The following is a 26,690-nucleotide window of genomic DNA, read 5'->3' as shown; positions in this document are numbered from 1 at the left end:
TTATAAAAGCATTAACAAGGAGGCTTGGGCCCCATGTGTTTCTGTTAAGAAACTGTGACTTATTAATGGACCAATACCCCTTAGTTATTAATGAAGTGCACTTAGGAATATGGTTTGGCATGGTCTAAGCTGGGCTATGGAGACAGGCATTTCAGCCAAGGAATGCTTCTGTCAATCTGCCAGTTTCTATGTAGAAACCTTTTTTCAGATACTTCGGCCTGTGCAAGGAACACTTGGAGCAGGTTATTAAGGAAGGATGTCTGATCTAACTACGGTATGGATTTTATACTTTTACTTAGAAGCAAGTAGAATGTTCCCATCTGGTTTATCAGTGCTATTTTTTTAATAATTTATTAATTGAAAATAGTACATGTTTTTGCATTGAGAGATGCAGGACTACCTCCTGTTACTACAGTCACAGTAGTAGTAAAAATCTGTTTATACTACCCTTATAAAATAAATCAACCTCACATAGCACACGTGGTTTTAGTGGCACTGGAGGTTGTTGATGACTCGAGTTACTTATTCCGTATTTGGAATGTAGAACTACTAAAAGAAACAATGACAAAGACAAACGTTTTGACTAGCGTTTTGAATGGGCTTCAGAAGTATGTGACATTGGATAGCTGCCAAACTGCTGCATGCGGTTGTGTTGCTTGATGTGGTTAATGGAACATGTTTGAACATTTTTTTACAATTCAGATAAATACTTTTTTTTTAAGATATTGATTTATTTTTAATTAGCTGGAAAAAGTGAACAAACTAATAATTGCATTGTGTTACATAGAGACTATCGCAGGAATAAATGTAAACCCAGCACCAAATGATGTTACAAAACACAGGAGAAGAAACAATGTTGAAGTTTATATCTTTTACAGCACCAACATTGATGTTGAAAATCATCATAATGCTTGGGTGCATAGCCAAAAGTGTAGAGTACAAATCACAGGGTGTTATGCTGAAGTTGTCTAATGCACTGGTGGGGCCGCAATTAGAGTACTGTGTACAATTCTGGTCACCACACCACCAAAGGGCATTGTGGTCCTGGAGAGAGTCTTACAAAGACTAACCAGGCTAATCCCTGGCCTTAAATGAGCTATGCAGGCTGGAAGAACTGTGTTTATTTAGCCTAGAACAATGAAGAATTAGAAGGGACTTGATTGAAGTCTTTAAAATCTTAAAATGAGTTGACAAAGTTAACCCTAACCAACAATAAAGACAAACTAAGAAGAGCTGCTTACTCTAATCAAACTTTACAGAAACCGTCACCATGTGTTGTGGAACTTCAGCATATTTTTTGAACTGCAAACTCCCACTTGGATGGTCTTCTAGTATAACATCCTCAAAAAGCTAGAAAATATGCATCAAGTGGAGTAACAGCATGATTGGCAACCCTCACGTTTTTTGAAACATTTGATCTTCCAAATGTGTAATGATGATCTCAGCAAATATTGGTTCACAGTGGAGGCACAGCATTGCTAGATGTAGTATCAAATGAAGTGTGGCCAGGATCTTGCTTGTGCACCAGAAGGAGCTGCCCTTGATTGAGATGTGACCTCCAACAAGGCCGGGGCATGGAGGACCACTAGAAGACCTTGCAAAGGTGGTGGGAGATGGTCAAAAGACTTTCAGAACATATAGTCGTTGATAGATAAAATGGTAGCCGTATCAGTCAGCTGGGGCAGCAGTGTGGAGTAGTGGTTAGGGCTCTGGACTCTTGACCGGAGAGTTGTGGGTTCAATCCCAGGTGGGGTGACACTGCTGCTGTACCCTTGAGCAAGGTACTTTACCTAGATTGCTCCAGTAAAAACCCAACTGTATAAATGGGTAACTGTATGTAAAAATAATGTGATATCTGTATAATGTATAATGTGATCTGTTGTAACAATTGTAAGTCGCCCTGGATAAGGGCGTCTGCTAAGAAATAAATAATAATAATAATAATAATAATAATCAGTCCAAAGATGATAGACAAAGAGAAGGGGATCTGATGGCACCTGAAGAAGAGACCTTTGAGGTCTTGAAAGCTTGCGATTAATTATTGTTTAGTTAGTCCAATAAAAGGCGTCCGCACATATGGTGAAAGATGGGTTTTGTCTGTATAGAATTCATAAGCCAATAAGGTTAGCGTAGCGGGCAGAACCTCGCCCCTAGAATTACGGAAAGCCTCCAATTAAAGTAGGTTGATAATAGGGGTAATAATCCTTAAATTGTATCTGATCAGGGAAAGTAGGTCAACATATGATTATAACACCTGCTCTCAAATGTCTGTAGTAAAGAGATAGTGTTGTCATCTCCACTGTGGCCATTGAAAGCTAACCATTCTAATTGTGCTAAGTGGAGGTGCTGCTTCACATCACGTTACAGCATAACAAAAACCGGGTAAAACAAAAAAGAAAAAGATGATGGTGGGCCAGGATAATTTATTCAGAGTTTCCAAGGTTCCTGGGAGCAGTTTTGTTTTGGTAACGGTTGGTTAGCTAGTGTAATGATAATACACTTGGCTTTCGCTGGGAAAGCTTCTTTAGTCCTACAAGCTTGTAAGAAATGTTGGGAATGAACAGGCTGTCTCTTACCCCTATTTCCCGCCAGATGTCTTCATCCGCCAGATCATTCTGCACATTTTTATTTGTTTTCATCTATTCTGAACACAGCGACCACTCCCTATTGCGAGTGAACTTTGTGGCTGTAAACAAGGCCTCTGACACTTTGAAATGCCCTAAAGAGTACCAGCATTCCCACTGCTCTTCTGCAGCTGCAGTCACAGCGCAGCCAAACATCTTGTCTTGTTGTGTAACCAGGATCTTGGAGTGACTGATTCTACCCTTGGAGGAAAAAGTTTGATACTACATTGCAATTCTGTATCAGAGTACAGTGCTGGGCAAAATACGTACTTTTGTAGTCCTTGAGCTTGCCCAAGGACAATGTTGCTGACTTCAGGACTAATTGTCATTTTTTGGGACTTCTTTTATGTTTTACCTTATATGCACTGTTGGTGACCCAAAACAAGTGCATTCATTCTGGTGTTTTTTTCTGTTTTATGGTATTCATAAAACAGACAGAGGGGTTTTGTAGCGCAGTGGTGGTGTTTTGTCAACGTATTCCACTGCTGTCAATCAGTCATAAATCCCAGGGTTCTGACCACAGCCATGAATTACGAGCCACAACTGCAAATAAAAAGGTTTTTTGTAATGAGCTTAGCATGGGTTACAGTGGCTAACCATATTATATACAGTAAGATGAAATATGACCCTGTTGGTTTGGGGTTCATTGTGGATAGAGGTAGGTTAATTTGGGTTAAAGCTGGTTGAAGGTTAGGGCTAGAGATTGAAAGCTGATGTTATCTTATTGGACAGTATACTAAAAATATTCGTCTGAAGAGTATAAAAAAATATTTGACAGAAATACAGCTGCTGGGTGAAAATAACTTTACAGTGCATTAAATGCAGTTAGGGGTTGCAGAATGTCATTAATCCCTCCATAAACACATGCATTTGGAAAGTTACATGTAACGTTTTGTAATTTGGCATGTGTCTGTCACAGCAGGGGCTGGTTTTAAAAGGGTTCATTTAAAAAAAAAAGCAAGCACGATGTCTTTGTTTCCACAAAAAGGGACTATACAGAGACAGATTCATTCGAAATATACAGACATGTGTTGATATTTGGCCTTTCTGCCCACGAACCTGCCCCCCTCTCAGCACATGCTTTGTACGTTTTCAGAAAATGACGTTAATTTTGGGACAGCCCCTAAGGTAAGGCAGTCCAAGATTTGTGGTAATCTAGGTCTGCGAAACCAGCTGTAAGACTTGGGAGATATTGTTACATTTTGTAGTGCTTGTGGAATGAGCTGGATTGGCCTGGCTTCATCCACAGAGAGGCACAGTGTGTAGTTTCCCACACCGCGCCCTGCTGAGGGATGAGGGGTTACTTTCTCCCTGCATATCCGCTCCTTAGCTTTTCATTTTACCAAATTGTGTGGTGGTGTGGGGAAGCACCCACTGAGTGCGGATCTGAGACCATCAAAGCTGTGTGAATTGCTAAAACATTGTACCTCTGCGGCGCCCTGCCCCCAGGATGAAATAAATTGGGGGGAAAAAACAGGCTACAAAAAAACAAACAAACCATGAGGATTCCATTTTTCATCAAAAGGTGACTCGAAGGATACAATCCACTCCCACGCAGAGCAAAGTTGTGTTGCAACAGGATTACCTCCTGACCTCCTTCCAACAACATCCCATCCAGACAAACATTCCAAAGTGCTGGTCTTCAAAAAGATTGAATTCCCGGAGTTACAGCATGCCTCGGATTCTTTCAATCAAAACCCACTTTATTTTTGGAGACTCAATTCAGGCTATAATTGGTGCAGCGACGGGAGATGTAATTCCAGATTCTATTTGGATAGTCTGGCTGCCGGCCAGTATGTCAGACCTGGAGTGCTGGGAGAGAGAGAGAGAAAGAGAGAGAGAGAGCAGGGGGATGCAGTTTTACACCAGGCATGGCAGGGCTTCAAAGAACCAGGAAGAAAGTTGGTTTCAGAAAGAAGTCTATTTCCATCAAATGGCTACATCAACTAAGCACCTAGTTACCATTCATGCTTTTCTACCTCTCCAGATGTTGCCTTGCAGCAGGCCTTGCACAGAGAGTGTAGCCAAGCCGTCTTACTACTAAAAAAGCAGTTGTGTGGCACTGAGTTTAGCATTGACCAGCTTCCACCTGTATACCTGGTCCCCGTCTTACAATTAATGGTCTAGTTAGTACATTTTTACAATAATCTATTTCCTTTGTTCGGTTCACTGTAATAAGTTTTATTAACTTTGAAGCACCACTGCTACAACACAACAAACAGCTCTCTCCTCCATATTTGTCCGCAGGTATTTTAGTTTCTTCAATGCTCTCTTTTACTTGGAAACAGGTGATCTCTAAGCAGCAGGGAAAGCATGGAGGACCACCTTCAGTCTGCTTTATTGTTGTACCTTAGAGGTTTTTTAAAGAAAAGGTGTACTTGACGTATGGAACTACACAATGATAAGGGCATCTGTAGATAGATAGGAAAGGGATTTACAAATAAAATGGGAGGTTAGCAGAAGGGGTTGCAGGTAACACAATTATTGTATTAGCAGCAAATACTCCAGTGTGATAAGAATCTTTTTGGTTATTTGGTTGTCTTTCTGAAAAAAAGTTTCCCTGATTTCATGTTGTTGATCAGGCTGATCTGAATTTCATATTCCAGATTGAAAACTGTGTCAAACACAATGTACTGTAAGTGTCTGGCATTGAGGTAATTGTAATGGGAAACCGTGGACCAAATCCCCAGACAGGGTCAAGATTTCAGTCTGACATGATTCGTCTAAGGAGGACTGGCCCCTTGGTCGGAAGCAGAGGTTAATCCAGCTTGGTTAGGAAAATATTTCAGCGTGGAGCTAGAGTTGAATGTTTCCTCCTTTAGCTTTATTGTTACCATGACCTATCAGGTCTGGACCACTTTCTAAACTGACACAACCAACTACTTTCCTAATGTGCTACTTCTGGTAAGAACTACAGGAATTCGGTAACTACTACTGCTGTATTCTAGGTTAAACTCCAGGTAAACACACCCAAATGTAGCTGCTATAAACAAACCGTTATATCCAATATCATGCAAACTAGGTCTTAGGGGAAAACTAGTGTCCAATGAAGGACATTTCCACTGTGCCATCTTCATAGAAGATTACCATTCAATTATACAGTGGGGGCAATGAATATATGAATAATGCATCCATTCTTGGCATATTAGCCTGCGAAAACGAATTTAAATCCCAAAAAAGAATGACAAACGAGAAGATAGATCTCACTTCAGGAGACTCTAATGTAGGTATTAAAAAACAAGAACATAAGAAAATGTACAAACAAATACAGGCCATTCGGCCCATCTGTGCTCGTCCAGTTACTTGTAGCTGATTGATCTCAAAACATTGTCAAGGAAGGATCCCAGTGATTCACCATTAGCAACATGACTAGGCAGCCAATTCCATACCCTCACCACTCTCTGTGTAAAGAAGTGTTTCCTACCCCCAAGGAGGACCCAGCAAGCATCACTGAGTGGCATAATAAAACATATAAACAGATTGTTACATTTTGGACATGATTTTGAAATATACTCTAGTGCTTTGTATGATAATTTGTTAGTCTGTTAGTTATAAATATATATATATATATATATATATATATATATATATATATATATATATATATATATATACAGTGCCTTGCGAAAGTATTCGGCCCCCTTGAACTTTGCGACCTTTTGCCACATTTCAGGCTTCAAACATAAAGATATGAAACTGTAATTTTTTGTGAAGAATCAACAACAACGAAATTTATTGGATATTTCAAACTTTTTTAACAAATAAAAAACTGAAAAATTGGGCGTGCAAAATTATTCAGCCCCTTTACTTTCAGTGCAGCAAACTCTCTCCAGAAGTTCAGTGAGGATCTCTGAATGATCCAATGTTGACCTAAATGACTAATGATGATAAATAGAATCCACCTGTGTGTAATCAAGTCTCCGTATAAATGCACCTGCACTGTGATAGTCTCAGAGGTCCGTTTAAAGCGCAGAGAGCATCATGAAGAACAAGGAACACACCAGGCAGGTCCGAGATACTGTTGTGGAGAAGTTTAAAGCCGGATTTGGATACAAAAAGATTTCCCAAGCTTTAAACATCCCAAGGAGCACTGTGCAAGCGATAATATTGAAATGGAAGGAGTATCAGACCACTGCAAATCTACCAAGACCTGGCCGTCCCTCTAAACTTTCAGCTCATACAAGGAGAAGACTGATCAGAGATGCAGCCAAGAGGCCCATGATCACTCTGGATGAACTGCAGAGATCTACAGCTGAGGTGGGAGACTCTGTCCATAGGACAACAATCAGTCGTATACTGCACAAATCTGGCCTTTATGGAAGAGTGGCAAGAAGAAAGCCATTTCTTAAAGATATCCATAAAAAGTGTCGTTTACAGTTTGCCACAAGCCACCTGGGAGACACACCAAACATGTGGAAGAAGGTGCTCTGGTCAGATGAAACCAAAATCGAACTTTTTGGCAACAATGCAAAACGTTATGTTTGGCGTAAAAGCAACACAGCTCATCACCCTGAACACACCATCCCCACTGTCAAACATGGTGGTGGCAGCATCATGGTTTGGGCCTGCTTTTCTTCAGCAGGGACAGGGAAGATGGTTAAAATTGATGGGAAGATGGATGGAGCCAAATACAGGACCATTCTGGAAGAAAACCTGATGGAGTCTGCAAAATACCTGAGACTGGGACGGAGATTTGTCTTCCAACAAGACAATGATCCAAAACATAAAGCAAAATCTACAATGGAATGTTTCACAAATAAACATATCCAGGTGTTAGAATGGCCAAGTCAAAGTCCAGACCTGAATCCAATCGAGAATCTGTGGAAAGAACTGAAAACTGCTGTTCACAAATGCTCTCCATCCAACCTCACTGAGCTCGAGCTGTTTTGCAAGGAGGAATGGGCAAAAATTTCAGTCTCTCGATGTGCAAAACTGATAGAGACATACCCCAAGCGACTTACAGCTGTAATCGCAGCAAAAGGTGGCGCTACAAAGTATTAACTTAAGGGGGCTGAATAATTTTGCACGCCCAATTTTTCAGTTTTTTATTTGTTAAAAAAGTTTGAAATATCCAATAAATTTCGTTCCACTTCATGATTGTGTCCCACTTGTTGTTGATTCTTCACAAAAAATTACAGTTTCATATCTTTATGTTTGAAGCCTGAAATGTGGCAAAAGGTCGCAAAGTTCAAGGGGGCCGAATACTTTCGCAAGGCACTGTATATATATACACACATACACACACACACATGTTGTCTACTCTGTATTGTTTCTGCAGTACATCTTAGAAAAGCAGCACTGTCCTGCAGGTCGTGAATGGGTATGTTTGGCAGCCTTATCAGTTGTGGAAGGGATGGTGCAGCTGTTCCCCGAAACCTGCTGTGACCTCAGCACTTACACAACTCCAGCGTGGTTGTTTTCTTTTCCGGAAGTGGCATGTTAATGAGGAAGTGGCTCTGAGACGTGAGTGTTTCACCCTGGGTGGTGATAAGAGAGGCCACGTGCCTCCTGTATTTGAGCAAAGTCCTCCCTCTTCCATCGACACACTGTCAGACGAGCTGTTTACACTGAAACTGAAAGCCCCCAGCATGAAAAACAAGCACAGTCTTGGGTGTCCTCTGAGTTGCCACTTCCGCCTTGTTCAGGGTGCACTCAGACAGTTCAATTAGAGGACATGCCAATGGACTCCGTTCAACGCAACTGCTTACTGTGGATTGACTGATATGCATTCCTATGTATGATGTTTACTTCATTTTGCAAGGCATATTCATGCTGTTAAAAAAAACAAAAAAAAAACTTTATAGCTTAAGTTACACATATAACATAACTGAACTGCGGTTTGACTACCTGTGGGATATTTGAAAAACAAGTTGTGTGAAATTAAGATAATATACAGTAAAAATAATAGACCTTACAAAACTGCATTTTTATTCTGTTTTACAGTTAGAGCTACAGTGATTCACTTAGCTTAACCGCCGTGTTTAATTTTGAATCTGCTTCATAGAAAACATTGGAAAAGCAATGAACGATTGATACTACATGGTTCCAGGGCTGCATCCAGTTGGTTCTTGAAGGATCCCAATGAATGAGCAGCACCACAATGTAGTGTAGTGTTTCACACCGTTATTGGTGGCACATACTCTGGCAAACTATCATTGAAAATGGAGCGTGGGTGATCTGAGAGTGAGATAAAGACATTTGCATACAGACCAGGACTGAAAGCTGGCACTGAAACATTTCTACTAAGTTTTGTACAAGTTCTCTCATTTAAATCCACGGGTTGCTCTGAGGTTTTCTATTGCTGGTCCTCCCAATCTCTTGAGCATCTGTGGAGACTAAGGCAGAAGTGTATCCTTTCTCCGCACTCTCAACCCTGCCCTTACAGTTTACCACGTTAATTTTGCACAGTAATTTTGCAGTTTCCTCATGCTTTTCCCAATGTCATAATATGCGTTTACCATAGTTTAGTATGGATTGCCATGCTTTGCAATGCTTTCACTGTGCTTTATTACACTTTGCTTTGCTTTTACCATGGTAAATTTGGTAAATTTGACATTACTGTTCTCATTTATCTAAAACATCAGCGATATAAAAGAGGTGAGATGGGGGGACCTGTTCGTGCCAAACTACATTCTAAGCACAAGCTCCATCGCTACCCCAAGCAGCAATCAGGGCTGTGATAATAACCATGGAGACCTGGCCAATGAGAACATGAAAGGAAGCAGACCAGTCCATTGTAATTGACTGTATGCTGATAAAGGTGTCAGACACTTTACATGCTTGCTTGCAGCCAGGCAAAGGCATTTCCTGGCACCATTTTGCTCTATAAATACACTAGTGTTTTTCTAGGGCAGGCACAGTATAGTGAGTCAAACCAACTTCACAGACCTCAGAACTAGAATATAACCAGAAATAAAACCATCTGTGCAAAGTGCATGGTGCCAAGTACATGGTGCAAAGTGCTTGCAATAGCCTGTTTTATATTTGATTCTCTTGATATCATCTTGCACCGCTGCATGACATGGTTGGGTGGTACATGCTAAGCTGCTGTACAAATTAATCTTGTCTTGTGCATAAGGTTGTGGGTGCTTTGTGAATGGAAAGGTTTTCACACAGGAAGAGGAGGTGCACAGTTTGGAGAAATACAAGTTAAAGGAATAGTTTGATAAATATATACAGGGAAGTAATAGGGCATTTTAAATAATATCTATGGAACCTATTCACAGCCCTTTTGAAGTGCTTGTATTGCGAAGTTTAACTGTTCTGAAAGATTACAACAAAATACAATGGTAAAAGCATAGCAAAGTGTGTGTAGCAAAACATGCGACCATAGATAAGTGATGGGCAATTATAGTAAGAAACAATATAAGAGTGCTGGGACAAGTAGTTGAACATTCAAACAAACATTGCTTGTGTTCGGTTGGAGAAATACCCATGTTCGTGTTCATTCCATAGAATGTATAAATAACTATCAGAAAGATGCAAAGGAAACCAATGCATAAATGATGTGTGAAATAAATAACACCTTCTACTGTACAGAGTGTTGATTTCCTTTCTTTAGCAAGTCATCTGATGGTGCACCACTTTGATGTAGTACTCCAGGAATTTTTTTCAGTGTAATATGGTACACATTATACTTCTGTAGCTAATTCAGAGTTAACGGATATTCGAATATTCATTAACATTTTGCAGCAGGTTTTGATCATTAATTTTTTTTGACAATTTGATCCCTGTTTGTCCCAGCACTAGGATATAAAATATAGGGCAAGCACGTACAGTATCATCGGCATGGGAAAAACAACTTTCTGGTTCATTTTCTTCTTCTTTGGGACTCACTGTCCTGACAACAGAGGGCTGTGAAATGAAGAAATGAAGAACACTGTAGACAGTTGGCACACCCCTGTAGTTTAACGCCTGGCACTGGCCTGCATTAACAATATCGGGTACCAGGCACTTCAGACAAGTTTCCCTTGTTTTTGTGTCATGGGAAGCTGTTTTGTGGTCATTACTGGACCCATATCAGCTGTCAAGCCCCCGCAGCAGTGCCACGTGTCACGGGGGAGAACAATGGTCCGAGTGTGTTCACCCCATGTGGGGTGAATCGAGGGCTCTGTCTCATGAGACAGATGGAGTGTTACATTTTTCTTCCCTGGCATTCATTCCCTACAGTAGCTGCTGAAGGCTTTTTAAACTTGTTCATAAAACTTTAACAGCTGGCATGAATATTTCTGAGCAGAAAATCACTTTTGGCATTTCTTAACGTTGGGATGACGAGGCCTGTCTAGCCTACTCTGTGCTTTGTTGAAGTACCCATGACAGCTTTTAACAGGAGCTTGCAGAAATTGTATTCACACCTTTACACTCACATGCTGTACCTAATACATACATAAGGGGTCTTGGTTCACTTCTGAATGGTAAAAGCTTGACTGCACAAAATATTAGTCCTTTAACCACACACTGTAAGATGTGCTGCCAGTTTTGGTATATCTAATGTAGATATAACAAACAATATATCAGCTAAAGGTCCCTAAATGCCTGGTAAAAGCATGGTGTGAAGTCAGTTCGCATCCTGGATGTGCAAAGTTAGGGGATTCACGAGCTTCGCATTGGCTCTGGAACTCCCGTGGGTTAAGAAGGTAGACAGATAGGGACTGTTTCTCCTTATCCAGCTACAGCGAACCCTACTAGCCAGGCACCTAGTGAGGTCAAGCAGACACCTGCAGGGCTACCTCTGTCCTCTTAGTGAGGTCAAGCAGACACCTGCAGGGCTAGCTCTGTCCTCCTAGTGAGGTCAAGCAGACACCTGCAGGGCTACCTCTGACCTCCTAGTGAGGTCAAGCAGACACCTGCAGGGCTACCTCTGACCTCCTAGTGAGGTCAAGCAGACACCTGCAGGGCTACCTGTCCTCCTAGTGAGGTCAAGCAGACACCTGCAGGGCTACCTAGTGAGGTCAATTTCTGATTAGGGTGTGATGACTGAAAAACAGAACAGAATACGATATATAACTCAGTCATACCTGTACCATTGCTTTGTAAGTGTGTCACTATAAGGCAGATGTTTTTGTCTGTCTTTCAGTCTAGATAAGTCCTAAAATACAGAAATAACTACATGCTTATGCCAGTTTCAAAATGCAATACATATCCTCAGTGTCAGATATACCCCTATGATCTTCAGGCCCCATACCAATCTGTACAGTACAGTACATGTCATTGACCTTGTTCTTCATTTCCAGGTTGCCATTAAATCCATTCGAAAGGACCGGATCACTGATGAGCTTGACAGGGTTCACATTCAGAGGGAGATTGAAATCATGTCGTCACTCAGGCACCCCAACATCATCCGCATTAATGAAGGTAAGTGAGGGCTGAGGGAGGGGCTTTTACACAGAATCTGTTCCATTCAATTCACTTAGTGCCTGTGTCTCACTAACACATGCGTTGATTTTTACTTCAGCATTAATGTGTGACACCGACTGAAAAGTGGATCGCGGATAAAGTTAGGCGTCCAGAGCCGAAGGCGATAAAGGTTAACTAAATAAAAACTGAATTTGTACTTTGAACATACAAATATATTTTACAGTTTAGCTGCATGGGCAAACATGTTTGCTTCCAAAAAGGACCATGTACCTTAACTTAATTTAGTGTTACTGGAGATCTTGCTTACAGTTATTGATAAAACATCAGCGATGTTAGGCAAATAGGATGCCAGTGCATTTACTGATGGCAATAGCAATACAGACCCATGTCTTTAGAAATAATCTTCAGCGTGTTGATACTGTTTATATGTCAGCTTCTTCAAAAAGCAGACAAGTCTAACACCATGGCATCCACACACACCACTCCAGGGCAGGGAAAGAATGTCCAGATTATCATAATACTTGACCTGCTGGCGTGGGATATACAGATAGAGACAACTAAAAAGATCTCAGCACCCTTCAGCATTACAGTGCCAAACGTGCACCTCCTGCATTGGAAAAATAGCACGAGATAGGAACTCGCAGCACAGCATAGTGCTTCCCTCGCTCAGACAGGAGCAGACACTTAGGACAGTATATTCTCCTAAACAATGTTCTGCTCAAGGTGGATGATGTGGCCTTCTTACAGTACGTGCTACCACTGGCATCAGTGTTATCTGCACAAATGAGCTATTGGGCCAAGCCATTAAAGAATGACTTTGTGGTTACAAGATGTAGTAAATAGTGTAGGGAATTAGGTATTTAGAACCTTCCAGAATTGTAATATATTAGTAACATGGTACTGGTAGCCAGACACAAACCAGCAATCTTACACTCACCAAGCGAACAGCTTTGCACAAGTCAGGCTCCTCTGCAGATCTGTTCAAAAGCCTCTCATGTACCTCAGCTTAGTTGTAAGGGTCAGCCGTGTACCCATACTAGCAAAACAAGGGTAGTCTATTACACCATGCAGAAGCATTGATGAGCTATTGGCCAGGGGGTTTACCATAGTAAAAGCATAGACAAGTGGAATAAAGCATAGTGAAAGCATAGGAAAGCATTGCAAATCCCTATGGAAGGTATGAGAAGTTCATTCTTCAATCCTGCCCAATCAGTCATTGCCAGCTGTGTGTGCAGAAACTTCTCACTGTTCGAGGGCTAGACTGACGTGACCAGAACTTGTTTAATTTAAACAGCAAAACTAATCAAATATTTGGATTTGCTTTTCTTTTTCTTTTTCCCGGCAGTCTTTGAAAGCAAAGATAAAATCCTCATTGTTATGGAGAATGCCAGCAGGGGGGAGCTGTATGATTATGTTAATGACCGACACAGGATCTCAGAGCCGGAGGCACGCAGCTTCTTCAGACAGCTCACTTCAGCAGTGCACTACTGTCACAAGGTGAGCCGCTGTCTCTCTAAACACCAATTCATTAGATTCATGTCTGTGGAAACATAGTGTGCCTGTGAATGGAGATATAAGCAAAGGGATAAACTGGTACTGCAATCCATTAGACTAATCTACTAAAACTAATCACAAATGTACTGGACACACAGTCCAATAAATCACACACCACAAACAATTTCAAGTAAGCCGAAGAGCTGATAGCACAGACACTGACAAGGCCTCAAAAAACAATTTGGTACATTTCTGGATGCAAAAAACGTCTTCCGACTTCCACTTTAACTCGCTCTTTGTATATAACACTACGTATTTTCTCCAAGGTTAGAGGATGTGTGCAGCTGAGAAAGATTTAACTATTACCAAGCCATTTTTAATTGTTACAAATATTTAAAGTTAGTTACAGTTTCATAAAATACATAATGCAAGCCAGTTCTAAGTAACATTCAAATGAAATTACTCTTCCTATATTTTCTTCTTGTCCCATCTGTTGTTGGTAGTATCACCTGATTTACCAAATGTACTTAAATGTTTCTATGGGCACGGCCATGCACTTGACCGAGACTTCAATGCTTCATTCTTGCATGATGGATTTCAGTGGTATCAGCAGACTAGAACAGGGACAGTCTGAGCAGTTGGGAAGGAGATAGCTACCATTATAACATTATCACAGTCTAGCAGCCACAGATGGGGCCTCGTTGCTCATTGTTCAGTTCAGAGGTGAGCTTGCAATCTGGGGCCGTCGTCATTAGTCAAAGAAAGGGATTATTTCAATTAAGCGGCTCATCCACGAGAAACTGTCAAATTAATTTAATTAATCCAAGATTTAGGATCAAGGGTCAGAAAGCTTGTCCATCACAGCACTGCAGCTCTCATTTACCCTTGAGCTTACATACTGTACTGGTTTTGGACACTAGAAACAGGGTTTTTATTTCACCTATCCTCCAAATACTATGTTTGTTTTAATATATATTTTTATTAACATACATGTTGCTTTCTCTACACATTTAACTTGACACAGTTTACATGCCATTTAAAAAACATATCTAGAGAACAGCTTGTCCGACTGAGATGAAACAAGTTACAGAGTGTATTAGAATCTGGGGATCGGTCTTAGTACTTTGTCTGTTTGTCTGTCCGTTGGTATGTATGTCACTCTAATACAAAATATATATATTTTTTAAGTGGCACATCGTTCATTGTTAATGTTCATCGATTTAAATTTTTTTATGTTAACTGAATACAAATTAATGTTGCTTGCATTTTCTGTGCAAAAAATAGAGCACTGTATATCAATGTCAGCGACAAAGCCAACAGGAATAACAGAACTATAAGTGAAATGGTTTAAATGCATGTAGTCGTTCAAACTTAGCCCATGCAGTGCCCTAAACAGCTTACCTTAGTACTGGATGTCAATAACATCAGCCAGCTGTGTAAGAGGTCTCCTTGAGATTAAATATAGTCACGTTTAAAAAAAATAAAAATAATAAATTATACAATAAATAGTACACAATGAAAACAGCTAACAGAACATAAAAACTATTTTAAAAAGGCTATTTATTAAGTATACTTTAAATGAGAGAAATTAAAGAGATTTCAAATTTAATAAACTATCTCATATCTTTTCTTTTGTTTCAACGCCAAACTTTTTGTTTTTGTTTTTTCTCGATAATTCAGAGCTCTCCAGGGCACCAATTTGTTTTGTTAGATTAACCCGGGGTCAGTCATTTTGAAATACAAATAAATAACATCACTTTGAGTTTGAGCATGCAAAAAGTATGTCACATAAGATCAGTCTCAACCATGCAGCTGCACACAGTACAAATAGTCCCAGAGACAGCATTGAAGAAACCACTCCCAGCTTTGTAATGAGGCAATTCCCAATGAGACTCGAGGGAAAGAAAAGAAATAAACATTTTCAAAAATCTGTGGGAAACTACACACCTTTAAACACTGTCCAGATTACGTTACTAAGCAGGCAACAAAACAGCTGTAAATATGCTACTAAATTGTGTAGACCTTGATGGATCCCTTGGCTTTGATCACTACCTGGCACCGAGGTTATATGTTCTTAAATATTCTGTCCAGTTCATAATGTCATATCCAAACCAGAATCTCCTTGAGCTTTATCTTCCTGCTAGGCACCCTAGTGTTCTCCTGGTAAAGGCACAACCGTGTGTTGTGCTGGGACGTCTGTGGGTTGGCAGGGGTCGGCAAATGGTGCCTGGTGAGCTTGAGAGGACATGTGCAGTGCTGGCCTTTGTCCTCTAGTCTGCTGTCAAGCCCCTGGATACCCTCTGACCTTCAATTCTGAGATGTTTGTGGGAAATTATGTGGTTAGGGAACATTATTATGGATAAAGAATGGGGGTAAAATTATTGGACACAAAAAATAAGAACAGGGTAATATTCATGACACCACCCTCAATCAGCTACTGGGAACCGGACAAGCTTAGATGGACCGAAAATCGTGTGTATTTTCTTATGTTCTTATGTACTTAAAGCATGTTCTCTACCAACCTAATTTAAGGTTCTGTAGTGGCCTGGTCCTTGACCTGTCCAGGTAAAGTTATTATTATTATTATTTATTTCTTAGCAGACGCCCTTATCCAGGGCGACTTACAATTGTTACAAGATACCACATTATACATTATTTCACATTATACAGATATCACATTATTTTTACATACAATTACCCATTTATACAGTTGGGTTTTTACTGGAGCAATCTAGGTAAAGTACCTTGCTCAAGGGTACAACAGCAGTGTTCCCCACTGGGAATTGAACCCACAACCCTCTGGTCAAGAGTCCAGAGCCCTAACCACTACTCCACACTGCTGCCATCCCTATCAGCTCGTTGGTGAAATAGTGTCACTTTATCTCCACAGAATGGAGTCGTTCACAGGGACCTGAAACTGGAGAACATTCTTCTCGATCAAGACTACAACGTTAAGGTAAAAGAATTATCATAATAATATTCATATCGCAAAACTCATACATTGCAAAATCATAGCCTGCACAAATATTGTATCATATAACTTGTCTAAATGTTTGGGATTCACTTTTTTTTCCGGGAGCAGACTACTATGTTTTCTAGTTCATGTTTTGTGATGTCTAGAATCACATCTGTACCTTAGGAACCTGGTTCAAATATTGTCTTTGGAATTTGTAGTTCTTTTGAAATTAAGCATGTAAGCTATCCTGATTTTGGGTTGGAATGTCCTGATTACAAATGGCAGTGAGTCAAGACCCCATTTGAGAATAAGCATAGCTAGATAATAATAATACGTGTACTTGGCATGACCAATAAAACAACACGCTCAGATAAATAGGGTCACTTCTCTAATCACAGCAGAGGCAAAAAGGGTTTGTTCTGAAAACATCTGTAGTTGAGCTTCCACAGCTCCTGCCCATGATCGCAACCCTTGCATTCTGGACTCAGGGCAAAATGGCACGCTTCAGAAATTCATTCAGATTCAAGACAAATTGTCTGCAAAAAATAGCACAAGCAGTTCTAAAAATATAACATCTGATCTTAAAAAAAGTGCCTCTGGGCCATTCATTTCCTTTTATGGAAGGTATATCAGGTTTTGTGCACCCTTGGAAAAATGCAAGGAATGTTAAGGATTCAGTATTCTTACCTACATCTATTTTAAAGATCAAACAAGCTTCTCCCCATGTATAACAAGCTCTAATCCCAGGATAATAAAAACACTTGGCATTAAAATTCCTCAAGGTATTATTAGACGTATTGCAGCTCTTCTGTGTGCGAGTGAGTGTGTGTGTGAGTGTGTGTGTAGTTTGCGCAGCTTAGGAAGTATTTGATAGTGCTGATGATAATCCTCCTAAGGTCTTTTCATATTTAACAGGAGCTGAGTTCCCTAGGGGTATAATGTGGATAAGTGTTTGGGTTGTTAGAAATGAGTTTATACTATAACCACTCTTCTCAGTTTTGTTAATGTTATCTCTTCCGCCCACCATGTCCTGTGTTATCGAGTGTGTGCCTCAGTTTATTGCCTGGAATTGCCTCGGCAGCAGATTCTTAGATACCAAAATTACAAATAACTGGAGAAAAGTTGCTGCAGTTTTTAAAGATGGGTTCTTACGATATTGATGTATTTATTTATCTAAAATGTCCAGTCCAGGATAGACCTATAAGATGGAACTACAGGCAGGTTAAAATTCACATTAATTTATTTACACAATAAACATGCTAAAATCATATGCCATGAGCTGAAGTTAAAAACAATTACAGGATTTTTTTTTTTTTAAGTGCTGCAATAACAGATCCTTAAAAACAGGGAGAGTAACACTTGCCCTTATTTCACTTGCCCTTGATGCAGCAAAATAAACAAAGGAACGCTTTCCTCTGGACTGGATGTAGAAGTTCCAGCTAGTCGTTGAACGTAATGAATAATTATTAGAACAGCATTGTAACAGACTGGTCCGATAGACTGGCATTTGATTCTGTATCCACTTAAAGATAGTTTTGCACCAATGAAAGTTTCTACGTGAATTTAAACTACACAATCTAGTCTCTCATATACTCGTATAACACAATGGTGTGTCACAGAATCACACTGCAGTATAAATCTGCAAAGTCTGTTAAAAATAGTGCAGATCAGTTCCAGTAGAAAACTGATAAACAACATCAGTGGGCTCCAAACGAATAGCCTCTCATTTCCTGATTTATAATTCTTATTTTTATAACAGGGTATTTAAGCAGTATCTATCTAGTGAGATTAGAGATAGCACCGAATATTTGACTAGTAACGTTCATTTGGGAGTTGATTTATCGCAGCAGCAGAGCAGCATTTTACAACCAGCAAAACTACAAAAAGTTTTTGTGTGTTTAAAGTGTATACTAATAACAAACTAGCACTGTCACTATTTTCTTTGTAATCAGCTGTTTGAATTGAAACGGATTGTGAAGCGTGTGGTTTCAGATGTATGGAATAAGCGAGTAGCATATACAGGAATTACATTTTAGAACATTAATAAATAGTTTTAAAGGATTTCATGCAGTTTTAAAAACAGAGCGCACAAACAGCGCTATAAAACAGTACGGTCACACACAGAGCACACACAGTGTTAATACACAGTATTCCCAAACTCTCCAACAGAGCAGAATGTAGAATAATACAATGCACTTTTCTAAGCACTTCTGCATTTACTGCTTTAGGTGTCTGCAGTCTGTAACCAAGCAGTAAATGATTTATTAGCAAGTTGTAAACTCATGGCAATTAATATACTATACCAGTACCGGTTTCTAAGAAGTAATGAACTACTGAACAGCTGGTTACTGCTAGTCACTGCTTTATTTTACTATGTGCTATAAAAGTCGGTAGTACTATTAATTTAGTAGTACATTTTGAAAGTATGCTTGTAAAGGGTCTGCATGTATTGCAAATGGCACCAGGTGGCTGACATTTTCTTTCCCCTTCCTTGTTTTATTGTACAATTTGTAATTTAGTTTTTACACTATAGCTGTATAACAATCCGATACATGCCTCTTTAAGTGAGATTGGTGGAAAGTGTGTAACCGCCAGTGCAAGGGCCTGACCACTAGCCTGTCTTGCTTTCTTTTTAGCTGGCAGACTTTGGCCTGTCAACCCAGTTCAAGAAGGAGCAGGTCCTGCAGACTTACTGTGGGAGCCCCCTCTACGCCTCGCCAGAGATCGTCAATGGACTGCCATACCGGGGGCCTGAGGTGAGTCTCGAGAGATGACAGATCTCTCATTGGCTGTCTGATCAAAAAGTGAGGATACCCTCAATCCACCAGCCGATCCTTATTTCACGTACTGTCCACACACTTCCAGTAGTTAACATTTAATCGGCATTGCTGTGGCATTTTGCAAGATAATAATGGAAATCACGAATATTCTTTGAATGAGGCAATGTCATTATTACTATTATAGTACAGCTTAGTTATAGTGTAATAGTTATTTATTATCTGTCTATAAGTGTCTATATGTACTGTGATACATTACTTTGCAAACTGCTTCACATATTTTAGAGTAACAGCAGAGGAATTCTGTGCGGCTGAAAAAATAAACAAGGAATGCGCACCAAACTCAGGAATGAGGGAGAAAAGCAAACAGAATAACGTGTTGTGTTAAGAGCCCCCCTGTCTTGCCTGTAATAATGTTTAGAAATATTGCTGAGCCTGTGCATTGAGATAATGACTTTGAAAGTGGCCAGAGACAGCAGAGGGGAATGATCTATCTGGACTATTAAAGCAAAAGGAGACGACAGGAGCAGCCAGAGACCATTCACTGTGCAATATGCAACAGGGGATCTGCGATTGAAACCCCTCTTAATATACTGAAGTGGTTTTGAGCAATTTCTGTATGTTGTATATGTGTCCATCATAAAAATATTGTAACATATGGAAAGCAAGGACTGCTGTATATCCTGATGCTTTTTTTCAATTTTCACCTTTCTACCACTAAAAGAAATCCAGCCACAACACATACATACATTTCAGTCTCTATTACTCTGCCACCAGCAAGGTTCTCATAACCAGCTGTAATTGTGAAAAACAGCATATTTTGATTGCTAACAAGTGGTTGTGGTAGTGTATTGGGTATTTAATGACCCCTCACTATATATGCCCCTATAATAAAACGAGGGAGGATTGCATTAACCAGTTTTTAATGTGTGAAAGCAATGTTGAAGCTGAATAATAAATAAAAAAATATCTTTAGGGTTGAAAAAGTCTTTCCAGGGCTGGTTATAAGCAGACTTGATATCAATACATCACATTGTGTTTGGATCATACAGTAACCATAATTGTAACCCTGCTAACAATATGTATGATGAAGCAGGCATGTAGTAAAGCATGGGAAAACACATCAGATACAGTATGTGCAAGGAGAAAAGATGGTAAACTTCAAAATGATGCTTTACCATAGCAAACCTCTTCTCGGATAGGTACAAATGTCAGTGATTTAAAGCTAAACGGTTTAAATTCTTACATTTAAAAACTAAAAATATGGACTAATGTATTTAAATCTGTTTTCATAAATTATTTATATCTAATTATGTGTAACCTGAGCTCAAGTGGAAGTGAATTGAGCCAAGAGAAAACCTGTAATCTCCTTCGCTGTGGGAGGCATTAGCAGCTTTTATTTCTGCGTCTAAGCCCTGGCAGTGGGGGTCCTGTTTGCTTCAGGGTGCAGTAACCCTCCAAGCTAATGTGATTTCATTCCATTTTCTGCAGAATTAACAAACCCAATGGACATCAGTCTGAAACCTTCTTTTTAAACAAATAAGTCATTTATTTATTTATTTTTCTTTATGAAATGGGCCTTTCATGTCTGGCCGACAGGCTTTTAGAGGATTTGCAATGGTATTCTCTGTCTTGTAGATAAAAAAAATAAATGATGTTTTAATTCAAAGATGCCAGCCTATTGATGTTTTAATTCAAATATGCCAGCCTATGTTTTAAACACATACAAACACCCCTCCCTTAGACCGCTTCTTTGATGTTGCAGGTTTCAACTTTAAATGTAATGTTCTATGACAACCAAACAATTATTAGCAATCATTGCTTTTGACAGCTGCACTTAGAAGAGCACAGAATCAGTTTCTTATGGATGGCTGTTGAACTAATCAGAGGGATAGATTTAATGTGGAGTGGAGTTTCACAAATACATACATTTATTATTATGGAAAATCTGTAAAAGAAATCCAAGCTGACCTTGCATTAGCTCCACTATACAGATACACAATAACTTAATTGACTAACAAAGCACTCAAATCTCAGAGACTCTGAGAGAACAACAACGAAAGATACTGGAACATTTGGGAAAGTAGCTTAGTGGTTATTGTTCTGGTACAGGGGCCAGGAGACCATTGTTTATATATTCTTAGCAACGCTGATTATGTCAAATCTTAGTTTGAGAGTTGAGTGCTTCCAGGATGCCTGTCATGGGGGACCTGTTTGGGAACCCTTATTCTGAAAGTATAACATGCCCAGGGAATAGGGTTCAAGACACAAAGTCAGAGAGGGAAAGGCATAGAAGAAAGAAATGTGCTGTGTTAAAATACAGCATTTATCACAAACAAGCAATAGATCCATCCAATAGAGCAATAGAAGTTTGTTTAGTTAAGGTGCTGTGCTCTGTGTTTTATTGCAGCACACATTTCCCATTGTTGTTTGCAGGTGGACTGCTGGGCTCTAGGTGTCTTACTTTATGCCCTTGTGTATGGAAGCATGCCATTCGACAACACTAACTACAAGACCCTGACAGAACAGATCAGCCGTGGCGAGTACAGGAAACCCCATCAGTCGTCAGGTAACAATCCACGACACTAGTGTGTCAGTTTCATTTCAGGGAGATTTTTCCGGGTTTCTTTTCTGAACTTGCAAATGGCACGGAAAATGATTAGAGAAAAGCAAAATTTCTAAATTAAAATATAATTACATGGATTGGATAAAACAGTGAAACACCTGCCTTAACACTGTGACGAGGGTTAATGGGCACCATGGGAAACCAGGAGGATTCCAGCCTGTGTGGTGTTAAAATCTTTTTTGAGGGATATGTGACTATTCCTCAATTGCTATTTTTAATTCCTTTAGGAAAGTTGGGGGTGGAAATTTGCAAAGTCTTTTCTCCAGAATGGCCCATCACTTTTGAGACCGTTCTTCTTTTAAGTACAAATATTACACAGAGCTTTGTCTAAAACACAATCTAGGTGGTTATTTAAGCATACACCTTATATTTTATTTATTTCAAAGCCTTCGTACTTCTTTCTTCATGCAAGATCATCTTAACTGGAACAGACAGGTTTGCTTTGCTTTCAGAGCAAGCTCAAAGCAGCTCTCCATCACATCACGCTTTATAGGCTGGAGTGAATGGGCCCTCAGTCTTTGTTTTAGCAGAAGCTTAAAAAAAGTTTATTGACGTATACTGTGTTTAAAGCATAGCAAAGTATAGTAAAGCAGAGTAACAGCACAGTGAAATTATAATAAAGCACATTTAAGCATGGGAAATCACAGATATGCATGGTAAAGCAAGCACAGTGATTTTATAAAGTAGCTATTTGGATAGTGGTGCAAAAAAGAAACTTTAACCCAGGACAGAGGTACCTTACACCTTACACAAATGGTGTTAATTCATATTCACTGTAGATAAACTGTGTTTTTTTGTGATTAACAGATGCTTGTGGGCTGATCGACTGGATGCTAACAGTTAGCACAAAGGATCGAGCGACTGTAGAAGATATTGCAAACCACTGGTGGGTAAACTGGGGCTACGATAAGTCAGTGTGTGACTGTGTCTCTGGGCAGGACTGTCCCTCTCCATTACTGGCACGCTACATCGACTGGCAGAACCGATCCATTGCACAAGAGCTCAATAGCGCACCAGATCTTCAGCTTTATTTTAGCTTCCCTCTGCTTCACACGTCCAAGGGTGAGCAGGCAACTTGCTTGAAGAAGTCCAAAAAGGAGAATGACATAACTCTACCTCAACAAAGAACCTTCAGCAGAACATCGGACAAGAAGCCAAAAGGGATCCTGAAAACCAGGAGCAGCTCTGATTCTGCATGCCTTCCTTGCACAGTCTCTCAGTTATGCACCCCAGAGAATCAGGACAAGCACCTCCCAGCTGCAGGCTCTGGCAGCCCAAAGGCTCTCCCTAACCATGATAAGACACCAGTGTCATCCAAAATGCCAAAGAAAGGGATCCTCAAGAAGCGCTACCAAAGGGAGTCAGGGTATTCTTCGTCTCCAGAGAGGAGCGGTTCCCTGGGCAGCTCAGGCAAGAGTGAAGCGAAGCAGCCTGGGGAGGAATCCCAGCCAACAGGAGACGTAGTGCTGCGGAGAAAGGGGATCCTCAAACGCAATGGCAAGTTTTCTGCCAGTTTAGATCTGCCCGATGACATCTCAGTGCTCAAGCTCTCCGAGTCCCTGAAACACTTGATCCTGTCCAGCGGGTGCAGCAGGCAGCAGCAGCAAGCTCAGGCTCATAGCCGGCCGCCCAGCGTCATCAGTGACGACAGCCTTCTCTCCAGCGACTCCTTCGACCTCCTGGACTTGGCTGCAGCTGAAAACAAGAGGCGCCTCTTTGCCCAGAGCAGTAAGCACAGCCTTTGCAGCTCTGAGGAGGAGCAGGACTCAGAGGCAAGAGGGAAGGTGAAGGAGGGGAGAGAAGAAATTACACTGGAGGAGAGAAAGGAGGTCTACTGCCAAGCTCAGAAGATATGTGAACACTTATAGCAATGGATTCTAACCTGGCTCAGTTTATCTGATTGGAGGGAATGTTGTTCCCAGCATAATGGAACGGTACACTCTAGACCCTATTCTGAAGCATTTTCCGAGAGGAACAAAACTATTTTATAACTATAGCAAGGAAGTTATAAGTTATAAGATGGAGAAGTACTTCCTTGCTAGTTTTATATCATTAACATAATTTTATTCCTCTCTGAAAATATGCACTGCCTTCAAAATAGGGCACTTTGTTATGTACAATATTGTAAGCCACAGATCTACAAGCTTCCAGTTTTAGTTCCCTTGTTATGCCAGGACAACACTGAAAACATCCATGCAATTGCCAAGAGACAGCCGGGAGAGATAAGCTAAGATGGTGAATTCAAAGTAAAATCTATCTGCATGTCTCCTGTAGTTGCTACTCTAAGGATCTGCCTTAGTAAAAACTTCCCTCAAGAGTTCACTGTCTGGAATAGCCTATGTATACTGGAGCTGGTTTCAGGTTACTGCTCATAGAAGCCATATGGAAACTAGGCATAGCACTTATTTATTTTTACAGCTAACTGCTTGTACCCAGTCTTACAGCTGGGGTGGAACTGAGACGCAAGGAGAACAGCATCCTCTTTGCTAAAGTTCGTAACGTGCAGCCGCAACATAGAAAGCTGCGAAATTCATGCAACATTGTTTAGGAGCACTGCTTTGAACCCAGGGGCATGGAATTCACATCCACACATGTACTGTATGGAGCATTGTAAATAATTATGGAAACACCCAGACAAATAACATTCCAGATTCCTATTCAAATAATGCAGTAGAAGCATTTTTAGGGTAATTGGTCTGTTAACTATTTACTATTTATTACACTGCCACCATATCTAACTTCTAGGTTTTCCTAACATTGAAGCATTTCTGAAGGTGCAACACTGTAGACCAGCCCCCTACTCTGTGTTGTTCTGCAGGTATCGGAGTCCCTCAATTTGTTCCTTTACAATTAAAATGGTAGTGGAGCTATTAAAGGGCAGAAAAAAACTTAGCCCCCTCTTCAAACACAAAGGATCTTAATAAGCATGGAAAAAAGCTTGAGATGTTTTAATTGTGAAATTGTGTTCTAAATATTTTGAATTTGAAATAAATCTTTAACATCTATGGATGTCTTAAAATGGTTTTGCTCCATCTCAGTAGTTCATTTTGTTGTCCATGCCTGTGTTCCAAGCCGTGCTTCATTATACACATCTCTGCACACGCAGAATAAGGATGAAGACAAGTGACATGCCGGTTAGGGGATTGCAGGACTTGTAGCTCATAGTAGTTGACAGGAAAGATACAATATCTTATCAGCAAACACGCCTTTTGAAAGCACTTTGTATTTTGTAACTTGTCATTTACCAAACTGAGACATTGCATGAGTTTACTAAGCAACTGCTGACGTGTAATGTTTGCACCATTTTTCTACTAAAAGAAAATTATGTCACAAAAGCTGTAAAAAGGGAGGAAGCCATGAACAGTACCTGAAGGATACTGCAAAACATTTTAAAGAGATATATATATATATATATATATATATATATATATATATATATATATATATATATTACCAATTGCTAGTTTTGTTTTGCCAAAGCTATTGCGAACCCTTCCAAGCAAGTTGCTAAAATGTAACACATTGCAAAACATCTCCTTTTAGTCTTTTTGTGTATTTTTCATTTTTGTGTACGTTTTTGCAGTAAGAGGCCAATGATTGTTTTCAATGCATTGTGCGGAATGGACAGTTTTACAACTCAGAGCAACTTGAGAGATTTTAACAACAAACCAAAAACCTTTAGACCAAGGTTCGAGTGGCATGCAAATAAATCTAATAATGGCAACATAATTACTGTAATTATGTATCTATGTGTATTTAGTTCTATGGAAACCAAAATATTGTGTTTTTTGTATGTTATTTTATAAATAATAATGTATTCAATAAAAATATGACTGTAATATATTGCCTGTATTGCATGTATATAAGAAATAATCAAAGTCAGAGTACCTTATTCATGAAATTGGAAACAGTGTTTTGTACCATTCAGGAAGATTTACAACCATGTGTATCAAAAGATTTAAAGGCATACGCCAAGAGTAGGAATTCTTTTTAGGGAGCTACATTTCACGTCCTAATGAACATGCAAACACTCAAATATTGCCTAGAGAATATATTGTGAGTTTAATGGTTTAGTGTTTTGTGTATACACTAAAGCTTGTCAGTACTGTAATAATTAAATGTTTACAGATGTAGGTCTGCCCTATTAAGTATATTGAGCAATGTTTCCACAAGTTATTTCTCAGCATGGAAAATAGTTTGAGCTCTGTTTCCTAATTTATGACTTGGCTATAAGTGGAGCAATACGTTTAAAAATAATTTAAACACTTTCATAATTCATTTTAAATGTTTATATAAACAGGAATGCATTAAAATAGTTGCTTAGGAATTTAAATAAAAAAAATATATTTAAAAGGCCATCATTATTCATAAAAACAGCAGGACATATCTGTTACATTGTTTTTCTGAGAATAAAATGTATTATATGAAGGATTTCTGCTGTTCTTTTTACGAACCCTTACATTACTGGTCTGCTACAATAGCATAGAAACTGGGACCTACTGTACCTATCCTTGTTGGGTTTTTGACACACTGGGTCAGGAAGCAATCATTTACGGCATCAATTAGTTCAGTGTATACTGTACCACATACCACAGGATGATTCAAACACATAATAATGCTGTTGCCTCACTAATTGAATACAATAATCAAAAATCGTAAACATACTGTCAGTGTAGCTTTCTATTTACACCTTTAGACCTGGCATTTTATTCATAGTTGAACAAAAGAAAACAGTATCCAGTATCGCGGTATTATGGAAATCAGTTGTCCCTGAATAATGTTTTATTTGAAGCCATCCGCAGAAATACGTGTACATAATAAAACTGAGGTTTCATGTGCCAAAGTATCATACCACA

The 26,690-nt window shown here is 39.6% G+C and overlaps 1 protein-coding gene across 1 annotated transcript in view; it reads left to right on the top strand.

Moving 5' to 3' along the window:
- LOC117411824 (NUAK family SNF1-like kinase 1) overlaps positions 1 to 25,673 on the top strand; it is a 29,028-nt gene extending 3,355 nt beyond the window's left edge. The window contains exons 2-7 of the mRNA XM_034019601.3: positions 11,858 to 11,978; positions 13,327 to 13,478; positions 16,366 to 16,431; positions 19,068 to 19,187; positions 21,645 to 21,777; positions 22,642 to 25,673. Of these exons, the coding sequence (XP_033875492.3) occupies positions 11,858 to 11,978; positions 13,327 to 13,478; positions 16,366 to 16,431; positions 19,068 to 19,187; positions 21,645 to 21,777; positions 22,642 to 23,702 (1,653 nt within the window). The 3' untranslated portion in view covers positions 23,703 to 25,673. The remainder of the gene's footprint in view (positions 1 to 11,857; positions 11,979 to 13,326; positions 13,479 to 16,365; positions 16,432 to 19,067; positions 19,188 to 21,644; positions 21,778 to 22,641) is intronic.
- Positions 25,674 to 26,690: the final 1,017 nt, after the last annotated feature.

This window comes from Acipenser ruthenus, chromosome 16, assembly GCF_902713425.1.
Source record: "Acipenser ruthenus chromosome 16, fAciRut3.2 maternal haplotype, whole genome shotgun sequence".
NCBI lineage: Eukaryota > Metazoa > Chordata > Actinopteri > Acipenseriformes > Acipenseridae > Acipenser > Acipenser ruthenus.
Note: the sequence above shows the minus strand (reverse complement) of the source record. Positions and strands in the feature narration are given on the sequence as shown.